This window comes from Tigriopus californicus, chromosome 7 (genome assembly GCF_007210705.1).
Source record: "Tigriopus californicus strain San Diego chromosome 7, Tcal_SD_v2.1, whole genome shotgun sequence".
NCBI lineage: Eukaryota > Metazoa > Arthropoda > Copepoda > Harpacticoida > Harpacticidae > Tigriopus > Tigriopus californicus.
The window spans coordinates 11,119,667-11,137,520 of record NC_081446.1 but is presented as its reverse complement, the minus strand read 5'-3'; the positions used below and the strand labels follow the sequence as shown (position 1 = coordinate 11,137,520).

Genomic DNA, 17,854 nt, shown 5'->3' with positions numbered 1-17,854 from the left:
GCCAAATGCAATCACGACAGAGAGCACCACCCAGTTTTGCATGGTTTCAGGATAGGTGGAGACACTGGGATAAAACTATTTTGGTCAGTATTTTTCAATCTTAGTCACCAAGATTGTCCAAGAACCTTTTATAGTTTGTAAGCAGTGTGAAAATTCTGTCATTAGTGACCATTATCAATACAACTACTAACTAAATTCTAGATTATTTCATGGTTATGGTAAAACGTAAGGAAACTTTGAGCTTGTTGCTCTTAAACGCTTGAGAACATGTCACTACGCTTTGCTTCACCTTTGTTTACTTATTGTTAAACGCAATCAACTCTAAATTGAGTGGGAGGTGTAGAGAACACCCCCTGTGTGTTCCATGGATTCCTATTGACTTGTCAAACTGCGGCTTTTATATACCTTACATTCATATTTCTCTTGTATTCTGCACAGAAGGTACAGTACCCGTGTCAGGTCATGAATCATGAACCAATTGAAAATTCATTAAGAAACACTTTGCCAGAGGCATTTTGTTATCGTGAATACTAGACGGATATTGTTGACAATTTTGCTGGTAGCATGCATGCTGCAAGTGAAATCTCTATTGAATGTGTTTATGCTCTTACTAGTGCCGCACCTAATACTTGGGGGGGAGATCATGAATGAGGCATATCGTGAAATTGGGATGGGACAACCGGTGGGATGGCGGGTGGAGGTTGTCACACTCACGTCCTTTCAGGACGGAATGTCACGAATAATGCCGCTCAGCGGACCTTTGTTGGCAAAGCTTTCCCGCGAGTGTTTGCTTTCCTGCCTTCCTAGCCTGTTCATGATACTGTTGCCGCGAGTAATATTAGGGTGCCTGTTAGTCAGTCATTTCGACGACTTATTCAGAGATAATATGTTCTTTGGCAAAAATGTCATAAAACGTTGTATCATGACTCACGGAGCCTGGTTCTGGCAAATTTTGTTTCTATTATTTGGTCTGACTAGTACAATCTGGGTAGTACATTCCCCATCCACCTACAAAGCTTAATGGAAGGATTGACGAAACAGTCCCCTCTTTTTTAGGATTCTTCTAATCACGTAATTTGAATCTTCAATTAAGTCCCAAAGCAACACATTCAAAGGAGCACTAGGCCTAAGTCAAGTGCATTTTAAATGTTTAGGTTAAGTTACTCTTCATGCATCCTTGAACATAGTATAAATGGTTTGAGAACCATGGTTAAGCCCTTTTGACTCTGCAACTTAAAAGGTAAATAGTTTCAGTGGGCTCTTAGTTTGAAAATGGACAAGGTAATAGTAACAAAATTACTGCATCTTTTCTCACAAAAGGAACTGAAGTCCCATTAACTTTTAAAAGGGTTGGTTAGAAATCCGCGCACCAAAAGCAGTAATAGACACGCGCATGCGAACACACAAAAAGATATTACAAGCGCACCAAAATGAAAAGGAGCAACACACCAAATGTAGAAAGTGGCACTTGAAAGTGGGCACAATAATGTGCCTTTACCTCACCAAAAATGTACATTGGCACACTGCATTTAACAATGGATACGCGAAGAGAAGAAAGTCAGTAAAGGAAAAAGATAAGGCACTGGAACCAAGCACAAAGAAATAGAAAAACACACCAAAGATTAATGTGGCACATCAAACATTAAAAAATGCACAAAGAAAAATAACAAAAAAAAACCTAAAAGGAATAGCGTAGAAGTGCTTGGTTCAATTAATTGACCTCTATGTACAATCAAAGTCATCATCAGCCTTGCGTATCTTTCGCACCCAGAAATTGAAAGTTGGTCATCTTACCATCATCAGCCGGGGCAAACTTTCAGTGTGCCATTATTTGTGTGTGCTTTTTTGCTCCTGTTGTGTGCCAAAATTTTGTGTCATGTGCCTTTATTTGGCTTAGTGGGACGTAAAAATGGTGGGTGTGACAAAATAAAGTTAGGTGCACAGTAATCTGTTTTTTGATGGTCTCTTTTGTTTGTATATCTTTTTATCAGTATGCCCATGAGGCAGTTTATTTATGAGATTTAAGAGTGAGAACCTTTTTGGAAATATCCAGGTGTCCACTTCATCCCTCTGATTAGTTCCATGTGAAGTCGGCGGAAAGACCTTCAATCCATATTGGCACATGTTATTCCAGGATTATCATAGTGCTGAACAACCGATCCCAGTAAGGAAACTGAACTCGAATTGAACTCATAAGGAGTAAAAATACCAGGTAACAATTTGTCTCCGGAGTAACCTTTGCATGTTAGATACCCTTGTTTGGGTAATGCACGGAGATCTGAAGATAGGTCAAAAAGTTAAGCTCATTTACAAAGCTCTCTTCATCTCCAAGATCCATCAAAGTAATGCACCCAGTACTTGGGTCAACGATACTCCATGTTTTTGTTCACTACTATACGGACAATGACAGCCAGGATTTTCGATCCTATCTAGTTGTGAACGGAACATAGAGGGCTAATTTTCCAGATTCTTACATGACCATGTAATACATATATTCGAACTGCCATGTGACCTCGAACAACTTGAAAGGGTTAGAAACAATGTTTTGAAAAAATTAGTTGGAGATTATTTATTGCTCAAAAACATGCAGAAGGACATACAAGGCTCCTTATCCCTTATGCCAGCAGGTCAGTGTACCTCTCTGCCTTCAATCTAGCTCTTTGGGCACACCTAAAAATATGATAGTGTATCTATGGTCCCTAAGCACAGCCAGCTGAGAGTGATTGGCATGTTCGGGTCAACCTGCCCAAACACCGTGGGATTCAAGGAGTTGCTAGGGATGTCAAGATATTGATACAGGCTATGACACTCTATGTACATCAACATTGTATTTGGACTCCGTGCTGACTGGCTTTGTTCTTTTGGGAGACTCATCCCTACCAGACAATCAGCCTCTAAATTTTTCCTTTGTAACTTTGTTTTTCAGGGTATTTCTTTATTGTTTGGTGTGCTTTTTAAATTATCAGTGGACTTTTTTTACTATTTGACTATTTGGTGTGTCACTTTAAAGTTGCGTGTGCTTTTGGAAGTGTTTATCTTGAGTAAGCTCCTTTTTTCTTTTGCTGTGCCATTTTTTCTATTTGTGTGTCCTTTTTTAAATTCAGTGCGCCAATCTATACTGTTGGTGTGCCATAACTATTTTTCGTGTGCTCACTTTCGTGTTTCACTCTATTGTTTTGGTGTGCCACTTTCTATATTTAGTGCGCTCCTTTCCACTAATATCTTTTGATGTGTTTGTTTGCGTGTGTCACTTTACTGTTTTGGTGTGCCGATTTCGTTGTAACCCACTTTTTTCAAACTGTCTACCCGTGGAATTCGAAGGTGGTTACACGGGATTCGGTGACAATACGTTGGTGGTAGGAGGAACTAAGGATCTGAGAAAGGTGCCAACTCTATCGATCGGTTGCCTGAAAAAAAACTGAAATCAAACGCGACCAAGACAAACCTCATGATTAACCATAGACCCAGAAACAAGATGATTGGTTTTATGAACATTGTAAGTGGTCAGAGCTGCATCAAGGACTCGGATACCATTAAGATATTGGGTATCACTTTTCATTCCAATCTGTAATGGAACGAACATCTAAGACACGTACATTCCAAGATGAACAAAGGCTTGGAACACTTGCCACAAATTCCATGACAGCACCAAACCACAGAATGACATTCAGGTTGGATTCAACAGCATCCTTTGCGAGATCTTAAGCATCACATTGAAAGACCGGGTTCCTGTTAAAAAGCTCCATGAAAGGGCTGGCTTCATGAAAATTAATCAGTTGGCCGCCAAAAGCAAGGTGCTTGCAATAAGGAAGGCAATGAACACGGCCACGCATCCTCTTCTTGGATTTTCCCATCAAAACTGCCCCACACACCATTACGCACAATTGGGAATACACGCAGTGGAGGAAATCCTGACATTATAGTTGAATGGTTGATGACAGTATTTCCAAATTCTGAGCAGAAACCCGATATTCAACCCTTTGCCATGTAAAGCCTCTCCTTTAGGACATTACATTAAGCCGGTTCGAGCGAGTTGCCTGAGCGCTTTAAATTTCAATTCTTACACGCGTCAAATAGTTGTATATACGAAAGCAATTCTGATCAATCCATTAGAAAAGCTAGGTGTGTTAACTTATCATCATAGTTTTATAAGTACAAAAAATCCCTAGGATCATCCATTTACCACAAACAAAGGACTAATCATGCAATATTTTTAACGTCCAATTTCTCGCAATATTCTCCAAAATTTGTTTTTCAAACATTCAACACTGGTTGAAGAGTAACTGAAGAGTAGCTTAATCCATATACATAACTTAACCCATATAACGACAGCTTAAAGGCCCAACTTGTTGACTTGGATGTGCCCCTTGCTATCATGGACGTCAGGATTTCCAGAAAAAACTGTTCTTCAGAAAATAGAGAAAAGATATTGATTTATTCAGGTCTGGAAACTGCAGAGATTTTATCCCACAGCAACAAAAAAAAAAGAAATTGACTCCCAAAAAGTATTACCCAACGAGCAACCTTTACGCTGAGAGTATTGTTTGATACGTTGAAAAGATAACGTACTTTTGAGCCAAATTTGGGGTAAGCGAAGTTCATGAACGTTCTGAATAACCTAATGTTTACTTTGCGGTTCGTTTCGCAGACAGACGAGCAATAAAAACACGAGGCAACGTCTCAGCTATTTGTGCTCATTTATCTTCTTGCTAGCGATTGTTTTCTCATTGATAATTTGCGGTACCCACAGGGCGAAACATATTTATCAGTCAACTTATTTTAGTTAAAGTGTGTACACATAAAAATTCGGACATTTAAAATGGTCACTTTCTCAGTTTATACAGTATATTTTTAGAAACTTCGATCATAGCTAATCACGCATAAGGGTAATCATAACTCATGACTAGAGCGGTTAAAACATTGAATTTCAATAAAAAAATATTTTCTTTAAAATATTTCAGCCATTTTCTCGAAAAGTAAATATTTAGAGGTTCCAATCGCAGGAGTAATATTATGCGCATTTTCATCATATTTTGGTAGTTCAAGAACCAAACACATGAATTTGTAGATTTTTGGTCCAACTCAAAAATGTTATGCTAGAAATATAGACTGCGAACGAGCTTCCCGGCAAAGCGGCCTGCTCTTGGTCATAGCCACTCTGAGCCACTTTTCTACTATTGGCAGCCCTGGTCATAACCTCCCGTAATTATTAATTTGATCCCCATCACTACTGGACTGGTCTCAAAGGGTAACCCGCTGGAGGTTAGGCAAAAACATTGAATTTAGCTTTTAGCGTTTCACAGATTTTTCACAAAAATTGCCAATGTGCATTAGGAATTAGGACCATTATTGATTGAACATAGAAAGACATAAATTTGTTTAAGAACAAAGGAGAAATTGACATTTTTTTTGACAAGTCCTGAAAGCCACTCCAAATGACCCTCAAACAAGAAGAACAGTTGAACAATGATTGATCTGTGCGAAATCTAATAAGCAAGCTGAGTTTTAGCAAGCATTAAGTTTTGTTGGCTGTTGCGATCTGATCCCACCTGAGTCTTGTAGGACCTTAACTGTGACCTTCTTTGACCTTTGAAAAAAACGAATGAGATTTTCATACTGCCATGGCTACATATGCGCTTGAAAGTTGACGGTTTTTTTAATTTAAAATATGGATTAACTTTCGTATTATATTTGGTATCGCATGGATCAGCATTTTTATCCCTTCCAGACTTTCTTTCCACGCTTGGGTTGTTATTGAAGCGTTTTTAAACATTTGATACTGTTGATCTCGGCAAACTTTTTCGCAATAATTTTTACGCTCACATCCTTATTTCTATTTCTCGTGCAGAATGAAATTTCGGCGATGGTTTTCGGGAGCCTCCAGTGCTTCAACTCTAGACATATTTCTTTTTTTTAAAGTAATAACAAATTTAACCAACAAAGAAACGAGCATTTAAAAGTGTCCCTATGTGATTTTCTTGTCAATTACAAACGTTTTGATAACTCCTCGATGTCCGGATTTCAACCTTTAAGCCTTGACGAGTACTTCAAGTCAAACCTATTAAATAATTTTTACTTTACCATTCCTAAGTAAAGGGCAAAAAAGACTGAGAGACATGTCCTTGTCATTCGGACGTGGTTATAGAGATTCTTCTGGTATTCAATTTTTATTCTACAATTGTTTGGCTTCTAATTTGACATTAACACTGAAATGTTTGGAGATGTGGATTTTGAATGATTGCGTTTGTTCACTCATGTGATGGTAAAGATATCAGTTCAAAAACTTAATTAAAACCAACGTTAACAAACATTTTGACAAAAATATTACAACTAACATTAACTAATTCAAAACAAAACAATATCAATAAGTTAGCTGTCAAACAATATTCTAACCGGAGGATCCAACAAATGCATGTAACAAATTCATAAAAGAACGTCAATATCAGTCAAAAACAAGGAAAAACACCTGAAATTTAAGTGAAGTCCGATGAGTAGAAAATAAATGCGAAAAAATGGTCGCTGTCAGTAAAAGCAGTAAAAAAGAGCAAATGTCAGATAGTTCATAGTCGTTCATAGTTTATCCAACCAAGCAAATCCAAATTATGCATGACAATGAAATGTCTCTTGTAAGCAATATTTTGCTTGTTCATCGATTCATAATTTTATCTTTTTGCCCGTTACTCTAACTTTTCTTGCCTATCAAGCGATCTTAAAAAAAAGATCTTGTTAAAGAGAAGTCACGGACCTTTTGTTATATTTCATTAATAAGTTAACACTGCAACCCACTTCAACCGCCCAAGAAAGTTCGAAACTAGTGTGAATATCTTCAAAGGCTACCAATTTCCACCGTATAAAACACGTCTCATATGTCTTCGCTGAAATATATTTTTCGTCCAAAGCAAGGATAAAACCCACGCACAACAAGATATTCAATGGGCTCTCACTCAGATTCGTATTATGTAATCAATCATGATTGTCGGGGTGAAGTAAAAGTGAACTAAAAGCAAGAAAAGAGGCTTCATGAAATAAATAGATGGAAAGATTTATTTCAGGAACACTTTGAATCAAAATTTGTCTTTTCATCAAATTCTTACACATGCGGCATCTCAAAATCGTAAATTTCAAGTTGGAGGCTCACTTGTATTCCCAAAAGTCTTTTTCTCAACTTCCTTGTCCGAATGTGCCCAAAATTAAACATAAGCGGGTGGGGTTCAAACCTTCAAATGAAAATATCAAACCAATACCTCTCTTTTTTTCAAACTGTGCTAGCCACTACACTAGGAGTAAAGAAATTTCATTTAGTCACTTATGATGAGTATAAAAAGCGCAAAAGTCTAAGGTATCATGACTCATTCATGAGCATCCCCAAGCATACTTAGTAATTGGTTCTTTGATAAAAGTTTTTCCAGGACCATTTTGGGCCATGCCACCGGACCTTGCGGTAACCGAACATTCAAAGTATTTGCCAACTGGGTTATTTTATAACAAGAAACCAATTTTGGACGTTTTCTTTTCGCGCCAAAGCAAACTATTGTTTTAAATCATATTCATTACCAATCTATGAAAAGATATAACTTACTTATAACTCAAAGTGAATACTTAAAGTTCCAGAGGAGAAACAGCCAAAAGAATTAGATTAGAACAACAGACAAAATTGCGATAATGTAAATATGTCCCCACAACACGCATAGCATTACACATGTCATCGATAAGGAAAAGATAAAACATATAAATGCAAAATGTAATGCAATCGTCAATCGGACTTGAAATTGATAAGGTTGAGAATCAGCATAGAAGGTCATGTTTTCTATATTTCTATCAATTGTTATTGGGCTTGCCTTTACGTGGTGGTACAAGAATTACACACAACCCAAAGGATTTCCCAATGGACCGACTTTGGCCTTACCCTTCATTGGCCATGGCTACAAATTGGGCTCCAATATCGTGGAAAGCTACCATAAATTTCGAGGAAAATATGGTGACATCTTTGGACTCTTCTTGGGACCATCAAGAGTCGTTGTTTTGAACGACTTTGATTCCATTCAAGAATCAGGCTTTCATGACGATTTCCTGGACCGACCCAGCTTTCTTCCAGGGATGAAAGGCACATTATCGGACGGAGGCGAGCCTGGTGTGATATTTTCCAAGGGCAAACAATGGTCGGAACAACGGCGTTTTGCCTTGCGAACACTGAGAGATTTTGGATTTGGCAAGCAAAAGATGGAAGAAGTCATCGACGAGCAAGTCAACCAGTTGTGCTCCGTATTAGAGAGTAAACACGGTCAACCCATGAGCGTTTTTGGCGTGTTCAATACATCTGTTGTGAATGCCCTTTGGACCATAACCACGGGACAAGGAGTGTCTGCAAATGATCCCAAGATTCAGAGGATTACCCAACTAATGAACGAATTTGACGAATCCTCAGCTTCGCCGTGGATTTTAGTAGCCCTTTTGTTTCCCACCATTGAAAGTATCCTATCTAAAATGGGTTTGTGGCATCTCCAATTCAAAACAGCAATGTTAGAGATAAGAAAGATTTGCAAGCGCCCAATTTTAGAACACGAAGAGACCTTTGATCCCAACAACTTGAGAGACTTTATCGATGCTCATATTCAGAAGCAACGAGAGCCTGATTCAGGTATCAGCTTCCAGGGCAATGATGGAAAACTGAATCTGCAAATCGTCACAGAAGACCTTTTTGGAGCCGGAAGTGTGACAGTCAGCATGACATTGACATGGGCAATGCTATTTTTAGCGAACCGCCCTGACATTCAAACCAAGATTAAAAAGGAACTGAAAGAAATCACGGGAGGCAATCGAATTCCAACCAACTCGGAGCGACAAAACATGCCCTTCACCGAAGCCACCATCCATGAGATCCAAAGATTGGCCAACATCGTTCCAAACTCAGTGCCAAGAGAGGCCAGCAAGGATACTCATTTTAAAGGCTATTTCATTCCAAAAGGCACACAAATAGTTCCAAACATTGGCGAGGTTCTGATGGACCCCAAGTATTTTTCCAACCCCCAAAAATTCAATCCAAGTCGCTTCATTGATGAAAATGGCAGATTCGTGCCCAGTCCCTATGTGATCCCTTTTGGGTTGGGCAAAAGGCGATGTCTGGGGGAGACTTTGGCCAGAGTTGAGCTCTTCAAATTCTTCACGGGAATAATGGATCATTTCACGATTGAAAGGCCAAATAAGGAGTTGCTCAACGAAGATCGGTCCCCATTTTCATCCAACAGGCCTAACCCCTTTAAAGTTTGCTTTGTTACACGTTCGTAACTGCGCCATCCTGAATTCAGAAGGTGCCAAAAAGAACCTCTAGAGTCGTTAGGCAGTGGGTCCACAATAATGTTACCAAAAACGAGATATTTAAAAGCATTTCGTCGTAGCATTTGTTATCGATAAATGTTCTTTGTAACTAGTTGTTTGTGCTTTTCGTGATCCCGCAGTTCATGGATAAGAGTCATATTTTCAAGTGCATATGCACCACGTACATGTGAGATAAATATTCCAAGCTATTGTAAAATCATCGAAAGTTCCTATGAATTGGTTTTAGAATGTTCAAAATTCTCAACGTCTTTTTATTTTTATCTGCGGAAAGCTGACTCTCAGTTTTCAGAAGAAGTAAAGTTTAGCTGTTTTTTGGCAACCAAATATTCTGGAAGTTGAAAGACAAAGTAAAGTTTGTGTCAAAATGCGCTCGGAACCCATACTGACTAGGAAAAAGGACATCATGGACTTTAAGAAACTCTACAATTTCGAACTTCATCTCCTCAAACGTCGAAGTAAGAGAAATCGGCCTGTAGTTTCTGGTGGCAACTTGATCTCCTCCTTTAAAAATCGGAAAAACATGAATAAGCTTCAAAGAAGAGAGAAAGGACAAAGGGTATTAAGGACGAGAAAACAGAAGCAAGAACCAGTGAGCATTTCATTAGAAACTGAGATGTCACACCATCAGGACCAGGAGAGCTCGAGAGCCATATATCCCTCAAAGGGCCTCAAAGGCATCTCGGTCTGTGATTGCATAATCATTTCCTCGCTCAACTTGACAAGCCTCGCCAAGCTCAATAAATTCATCAATATGGCAATGAGTTTTTGATCGCCAACTCCGTGTGAATGAACGCACATTTGAGAATTGATCTCTAGGCATGTAGTCATACTCAAAAGCTTTACGAGGCACCCGCAAAACCAAATGCGAAAGGAGCTGCTGTGTACACTGGGAGCATATAACTGATAATTCTATATTTTGGCCGCATTTTTTTTATTAATGTGGGCGAATTCTTAGACAAAGGTCAAGGTCGCTAAAAGTCAGCCTTGGTCGTAGGACAAAAAAATGAACAGTGTAGCAAGAGGCTACTAATTGAGCTCTTGCTCGGATGGATTTGGGAATGCGTTACTATATATGTTCGATCTCGCATTGAAATGGACACACTCTACGTCTACTGGAATAATAAACCATACCAAACAAGTTACAACAGGTGATTCATGCTTCCCCCTTCAGCTCCCGTGGGGGATCCCCTGCTGAATGGATTAATTGTTCTCAGAGGATGTCAGAAGGTCACATTGGTCTGATGCATTGTTGTGATGGAATCCAGGGAGACGTTGTCAAATTAAGCCAACAAAAATGCACATGACACGTTTCGCCAGGGATCCGATCCTGTCCGTGCTCTGTGCTCAGAGCCGTGAAAATCAGAACACATCTTGCAGCCGTATTGCCATAAGCCAAGATCCTCGTGCAACATCCATCTGAAGGTTCCATCAGACGCCTAGTGGCCAAACCTTCACAAACCCGCACTGATTCAGTTGGCTTTTTCAACAAAGGCTCCCATAGCAGCAATCAAGATCTCAATATTTTAATGTATTTGATGTTTTGGTTCAGCTGAGCCTTTTCTGGCATTAACATTGTCTAAAACTCTGTAAATTTGGCCAAAACATAGATAACCATCCTCATTGTCAGTTCGATACAAGGTGGATGAAAAAAGTTGTGGTAGGGATGTTAAGAACGGTAAAGACGTGCGCAAGAGTCATCAAAAAAAGACGAAAGCTGAGGGGTGTTAATAATAACCTCATTTGTTTTGAGTCCAGGTGGCCCGTGATGTACTTAATATAAAACCTGGTTTTCTAAGAATTCACCAAAATTTGTCTAGTGATTCCACGGGTTGTTTACTTGTAAAATAGTTCGTTTCAAAGTTATGTTGTCAAAAGCTTATGTTACTCACCAAGGGTAGGCCGCAAATTCAAATTTTATTTAGTGTTTTTTACATTACATTGACCATATATCCTGAGTTTCATGAGCATGGTATTTTTTCATATTTTTTTGTTTCGGATTCCTTAACGCTATTGGGGTTGGAATTCCAGCACTTCAAGCCGAGAAATTTATTCATTTTGCTTAACTTTTATTCAAATATATTTATTTAATCGACCAACGATTTAGAGTTGGCTGACCCAACACTTGAATGTAAGGTTCATCGGGAATTTTAGTCAAAAACTTGTCCAAGTGTGACTCAAATCCTGCTACTGGATCAACGCCTACATACGTATTGGGCTCAAATTTAGTCAAGTTCATCTATACCTCATGCCTCAATGATCTCATGCACATGAAGGGGTGGGAATAGCCACACTCTTGCTTATGACAAGCCTACTCATTGAACTTGAGAAGGCCAAACTCGCAAAGTTCGAGAAATCAACCTTGAGTGAGGCAATTCGCAATCTTTGCCCATCTTCTTGTCGCTTAATTGTTTATGGACATCGCAAGCATGGAGAGGATTCTCTACTATGCTTCCCTCAGTTACTTCAGTTAGGTTTACTAAGTTAGGAGTGTCAGTACCTCTGTCCGTTTTGCATATACTTGGGACCAACCCAAAATTTCAAGGTTTCTATAATGAATAGCTAATTAATGGAGGACGGACTTTTCCCATTTAATGCCAAATCAAAACATCCTCAGAAATATAGCTTTCGTGGTCGTTGAAAGCAAATCTATTCTAAAGGTTCACATCTAAGACTGGAAACTAAAAAAAACACCTGAAATATGGAATACTGAAGACAGAAAACTTTCAAAAATAATTGAAATTATCATTCTAATACTCAAACAAATCCCTGTTGTGATAGGAAAAAAAACCCAGAGACCTTCTCTTAATCACAGCCAGCAACAGTAGTGGTCTCTGAGCCGTTCAACATGAAAAACAATTATGGGCCTAATGCCGGAGTACTCGTCAATTATTTTTACAATGAAACACCAATTTTCGTCTAATCGTATGAATGGAGCATGAAACCATGTCAAAACATGTGTTGCTCAGATCATCAACGAATGATTTCTTTCAACAACTGAATTAGCAGAGGTTTTAATCTCTGTGGGTTCACGTGTGGACGGATCAAAGAAGAGCGGATCGGCAAATACCAAATATTTCGGAAATTGTTTGGCAAACTCTCTGACAAAATACATCTGGTGTAGCGCACCCAATTACGAGATGGATCGTTGCTTTTGGTTCCAACTCCAATTCTTGGGTTGCTTACCTTAATACGCCTGGCCTTCGTAATTAAATGCCAATGACGATTTTGAATAACTAAGTGTCATGAGAGCACTAAAAACTTTAAAACTTAATCAATTCTTAAGTTTAATACATCCCCCTGTTGCTACGACCGAGGAAAATTATAGTAGATAGACCTTCTCTAAATCATTGCCATTGCCAGTATTGTTTAAGTAAGCCGTTTTAATCAAATAATTGTTTTGAGCCTTGTGTCTAGTTATTCATCAATGTTTATTCTATAAAAAAACACCAATTTCGTCGATCCATAAGAATGGAGAATAAAGCTAGTTCATAAGTTCATAGTAAGCACTCCTCAGATCAGCATTGAATATAGCCTTTCCACGATTGAAATCCCAAAGCTAACAAGGATTCCAGAAGCAAAGACAAAAAATACCGGAATCGTGACATCAAGTTCTAAACCAATATCATCATCAACAGCCCTCTCCTTGCAATCTGCGGGTTTAGGGAGATTTGACTTGCTGATAAACATACGTTGTTTATAGGTCTGCCAAAGTCCAGCATCTCGCTGTCTTCGAAGATGAAAGTTGAGCAAGTTCTTGAAGGGGGAATTCTTGGTAATGCCGAAAGAACTAAAATCGATGAAAAATTTCTCGAATGGACCAAAAATGTACATGCAGGGATCTTCATTGATAAGAGCATGATATATAGAGTCCAAGATAAAATAGTAGCCCAAGTTTATAAGACGAGTTTTGTTAGATTCTGTTTTATCGTAAGTAATGCTACCTCCCTCAAAGACGGCCAACTTGTCAGACTTGATCTTTGTGTCATAAATCTGCTTTAACAGAGAGCCTTCTTTGGCATTCCGAAACATGTCATAAGTGGCCGTTCCCGCCTTTAAGGCAAGTTTAACTTCTGGTTTTAGTAAATCTGCCACGTTTTTAACGGGTATAGATATTTCTCGAGTGGCCAAGAACGACGTGATAACCGCATTGTACGTGGCAAACACAACGAAGGAAAACATCAACATACTGAACGATAAGATACGCAAACTCGTTTTCAAAGTCTTCGGATCGAGTGCTGTGATTTCACGGTTCAGTATGGCTCCAAAGAAATGACCCAGAATTTGGTCCCAAGGAACATTCCAATATCTTGCAATAACATAGAATGCTGTCATCAATAGTATGACTGTAAAAAAGTAAGATGTCCAAAACATAGCGTTGTATCCTCGAACGTATGTGGTCCATTGAATTGAGTTTCTTGGGCGTTTGAGTAGTAATCTACATGCAGAAACATAATGGAACCCTTAAACATAATTTCATTATTTAAGACTGAAAATTATCTGCACTTCATGTATACCAAGATCGAAATTTTGAAGGTAACTTTTCAGTTAAACTAACAGCTAAACAACGCTCGTATTTCAGTCTCAAGTTTGATTTTCATGTTTTAATCAATTTTTTGTTGTGAATTAATAACTTGAAGTTCGCAAGGAGTTCTGAATTGTCAAAATAATATGGCTTTTGATTCTCAAGGAAATGAGAGTCATCAATTAAACTCACTTGTAAGAGGTCGGCCAACAAGGCTCAAGAACCTCTATGGCCTTCAACCGCTCCTTGGTAGCAGATAAATCAGCAACTGCCCAATCCACTTTGCCCTCTTGTATCATGCCAACAAGTCCATCAAATGCAGTAGCATTTTTCAAAGCCCCATAACGATTGCTAAGGTTGGGAACCAAAATCGAACTAAAGTTCAGGGTATTTTTGAGTTGTTGGACAATGCTGCCCAGATACCCTTGGAAAGATCCCTCAGAATCAATAAAAAATAAGGGACGACTTTCTTGGTGATGTCCAATTCTAAAGCTATAACCATTCAAGTTTTGGCGGCGAAACCAGATTGACGGCTGATCTAAAGCAAAACCACGGTTTGGGTCGTAGATGCCGATGTCTTGGAAAATCACTTTTTCACTGGCCGCATCTATCTTGTAAATTTCGGTGACCCGCCAACTTTGATCGATTGTGAAGATCTAAGAATTACTCGATTAAAAAAACAGTTGCAATGCGATTATCAAACCCCTTAATTTCTTACCCTTGACTCCAGATTCATCGGCAAATGCTTGAGTTGGAGGATCTCGCATTCCTCAAATATCAGGACTGGAATCTGGTAGGACACAATCAGATCCACTTCTTCGCCGGGAGTGCAAGAACTCAAAATAGCCAATCCAGCATCCCTGATTTCTCTGATATTTCTATTTTTATTACAAAGTTAACCTTTCATGTATGAATTAATCATGAATTTGCATTTCGATTGCACTTACATCTCTGTTTTTAAGTGTATCGGGAGGGCAAACAAATCTTCATCAAGCGTCAAAGTTGTGTATGTTTCAAACACATCAACATCGGTCCACAGAGCTCGAGGAAAAATCTCCAAAGCTTGAGCGTGGTAGGCCAAGCGGGCAAGTGTAACGTTGGTTCGAAGTTTTTCAGACTTGCAAATAGAAATCAGCAAGAAAAACACGATCCAATGGTTCATAATGGTTGCCTTTTGTAAACTGTGCTACATTTGAGTGTTGAATTCCTTCTTTTCTTGAACAAAGTAGTGCATTTCGCTGGCGTTTGAGATTCTGATACGTGTATTTTCATACAGTTGAAACCTCTTTGCCAATATGACTGTTTACATAATGGTACTTTATCTCCTAGCAACGGAATTGCCAGGTAAGGCATTACTTTTAAACAAGCCCATACAAGCTATAACACCTTTTTATAGGTGTGGTCTAATCTTAGTTTGACTTTATGGGTGGTTCTGACAATCTTGCCCTGGTCTTGCTTCTAAAGACCAAAGAGGCGAAACGGAAAATAAATCCATACTGCATATATATATCCTTTCATAGCATGTCTTTTGACACATGTTTTTGCACCGAAGAACTCTTTGAAACGATTTTTGTGTTTCAGAAAATTAGATAATTAGCATATATTGTGCGAAATATTTTTCAACGGAGGTAATTCATAATGGATCTCATAAAATGACTTGACATTGAAGGTACAGAAGAGCACATTTTCCTCCACTGTGAGTGAATAACCCCGCTGTTTTTTGGCATATACTCCCATCCCTAGTTACTTACTTCCCCTGGGAGAATGTTGAATAAATCAAGGACGATTTTACTACTGGAGAGCGACGGTGGTGGGGGAAAATGAGTAATTGCAATTCCAATCAATCAAATGCATTTCCCTTTACACGATTGGACTCAGCGGTAGGCTCATAAAATGTTCGCCAATTTGTACCTCAATCGAACATCTGTGTCAAAAAGTTATGAGCATTTAAAATTCAAACCAGGGAGCGCGCAAATTGAATGAGCTAGCATCACTTTGGTAAGACCTTACCAACGTGGTGCTAAGCAAGTCATTTTGTGCCCACGTTGTGCTGAATTTCAAGAGCTCATTGCTTTTGACGAACGCTTTCTGAGCCAACTAGAGTCCTACTTGTGTGAGGAAAAATGCATTCCGTTGATTTGGACAAAAGTAATGTTTCCCCCACCCTACTGTCTCTGTCTAGTGATGACGTCATCCTTGAATAAGTCAACGTACCTCAGAAATATGGAATCAAAGTGTTCCTTTGAGCATTGCACCTTTCCTTTGGAACGTCCAAATTCGGCTCAAAGATGCCTTTATCAAAGGTATGGATCGAAGTTGAGCCAATAAGCCAAGTTGTCTTGTCCTTTAAACCGTTTTTTTCTTCCTTTTAGCTTTGATTGATGGACTAAAAATTGGTTCAACTTAAGTATGTACATCGGTTCTCTACACATACTTATCCTTTTGATGGACGGAACATTAAAAAAACAGGAGAGGAAGTTATTGTACTCATGCATCTTTTGTATTCATCAATCGCTTGTGTGCGTGTATCAACATCTGGCTCAGTTACGCATACATGGCCGTTAAGACGGTCTCGGCTTCCTTCTCAGTTATCTCGTGTCCAATGTCGTCCAGTCGTTGTACAATTCGAATCTCATCGGCCATGTCCTTGACTTGACCGACCAGCTTCAAGTACAAGCTGCTATCACCTTCTGCTGGATCCGTTGTGTTAAAAGCTGCGAGTTGATTCTCTTATGTGGTGAAGTGACCTTTGTGAGCCTTGATCGACTTGGATGGGATTGGATTGGATTTATTTGGGGAAATAGGTAGATCGTATTTGGTTAAGATTTAAGCCTAATAACCTACGGCAGCCCATAAGCCAAGTGGCTGTTTTTCATGGGAGCCGATAATACTCTCAGCAATGAGGATATCAGTGAATACTTGCGTGCCGTAGTGTCAGTGTTTTTATCAAAGCAATCACGAGGCGAATGAGGAGCCAGCCAAGGTGCTCAAAGCACCTCCCACCAGGAATAGCATTTATCTATATTGCACTCGGATGAGTAAGCACGAGTTCAATGAGTTCATGGCCGACATGTCGATAATTGCTTCACTAAGGCAGTAGTTCCAGGTCCAAGGGAACGAGAACTTTGGGAAAGTTTTATGCCACTCAAGGCGCACTATTGGTAGGCTGAAGTATGAAGACCCATTTCTTTCTACTTTATAAGTATACTGGTTAATAGTCAATGGTGTTTGTTTGCAAAGACAACTGTATAAAAATTTCAGTGTCAATAACTTTTAAAATATTATGAGCCCTAAAGATTTTACTTGTGTGAGACTTCTTTTTGGCTTGCATTATCCACCTAACAACTTTCTTTTGGAGGACGATGAAGCTTTTCATTGCCGAACTATTGCCAAAAAACTCAACCCCATATTCCACTCTCGTTTTAATTAATGAGTAATGCAGCACAAGTCGAAGTGGCTTGGGGATTGCCCTCTTTGACAAGAAAAGAGTAAAAATAGTTGCGAATATTGGCGCCCAAATGCCGGATTTGCTCTTTCCAATGGATGTGATCCTAAAAATTTCACCACCTTTTCGTTACTTTGAGAGCCAACTTGCGTTATCTTATTTCCATTTAAAATCAAGCTAAAATTGTTCGCCATATTCCGTGGACTAAATAAAATAAACCTCGTTTTCTCCAAGTTCAAAGCAAGTCTATTTGATAACAGCCATGAAGAAATTTTTGCTAGAGATTGATCAGTTTTCTGCTGTAAGGTCTTCAGGTCATTGGAGGAGAGTTGCAGAGTTGTGTCATCGGCAAACATAGTCGTTTTCAAATCAAAAGCTGTGGGAAGATCGTTAATGTAGATCGAAAAGAACAAAGGCCCTAAAATACTTCCCTGTGGGACGCCGCAAGTCAACTCCATCAAACCCGAAGCCACCCCATCCAGGTCTACTCGTTGCTGTCTTTGAAATAGGTAGTTTCTACACCATCTTAATATGTTCGTACTGTACCCATA

At 39.0% G+C, this 17,854-nt stretch overlaps 1 protein-coding gene across 1 annotated transcript; it reads left to right on the top strand.

Moving 5' to 3' along the window:
- The first annotated feature begins 7,749 nt into the window (after positions 1–7,749).
- Positions 7,750–9,575, top strand: LOC131884168 (cytochrome P450 2C31-like). Its single transcript, XM_059231852.1, is given in 2 exon segments — positions 7,750–9,183; positions 9,185–9,575. Coding segments are annotated over 2 exon segments (1,527 nt in total). The 5' UTR covers positions 7,750–7,800; the 3' UTR covers positions 9,329–9,575.
- Positions 9,576–17,854: the final 8,279 nt, after the last annotated feature.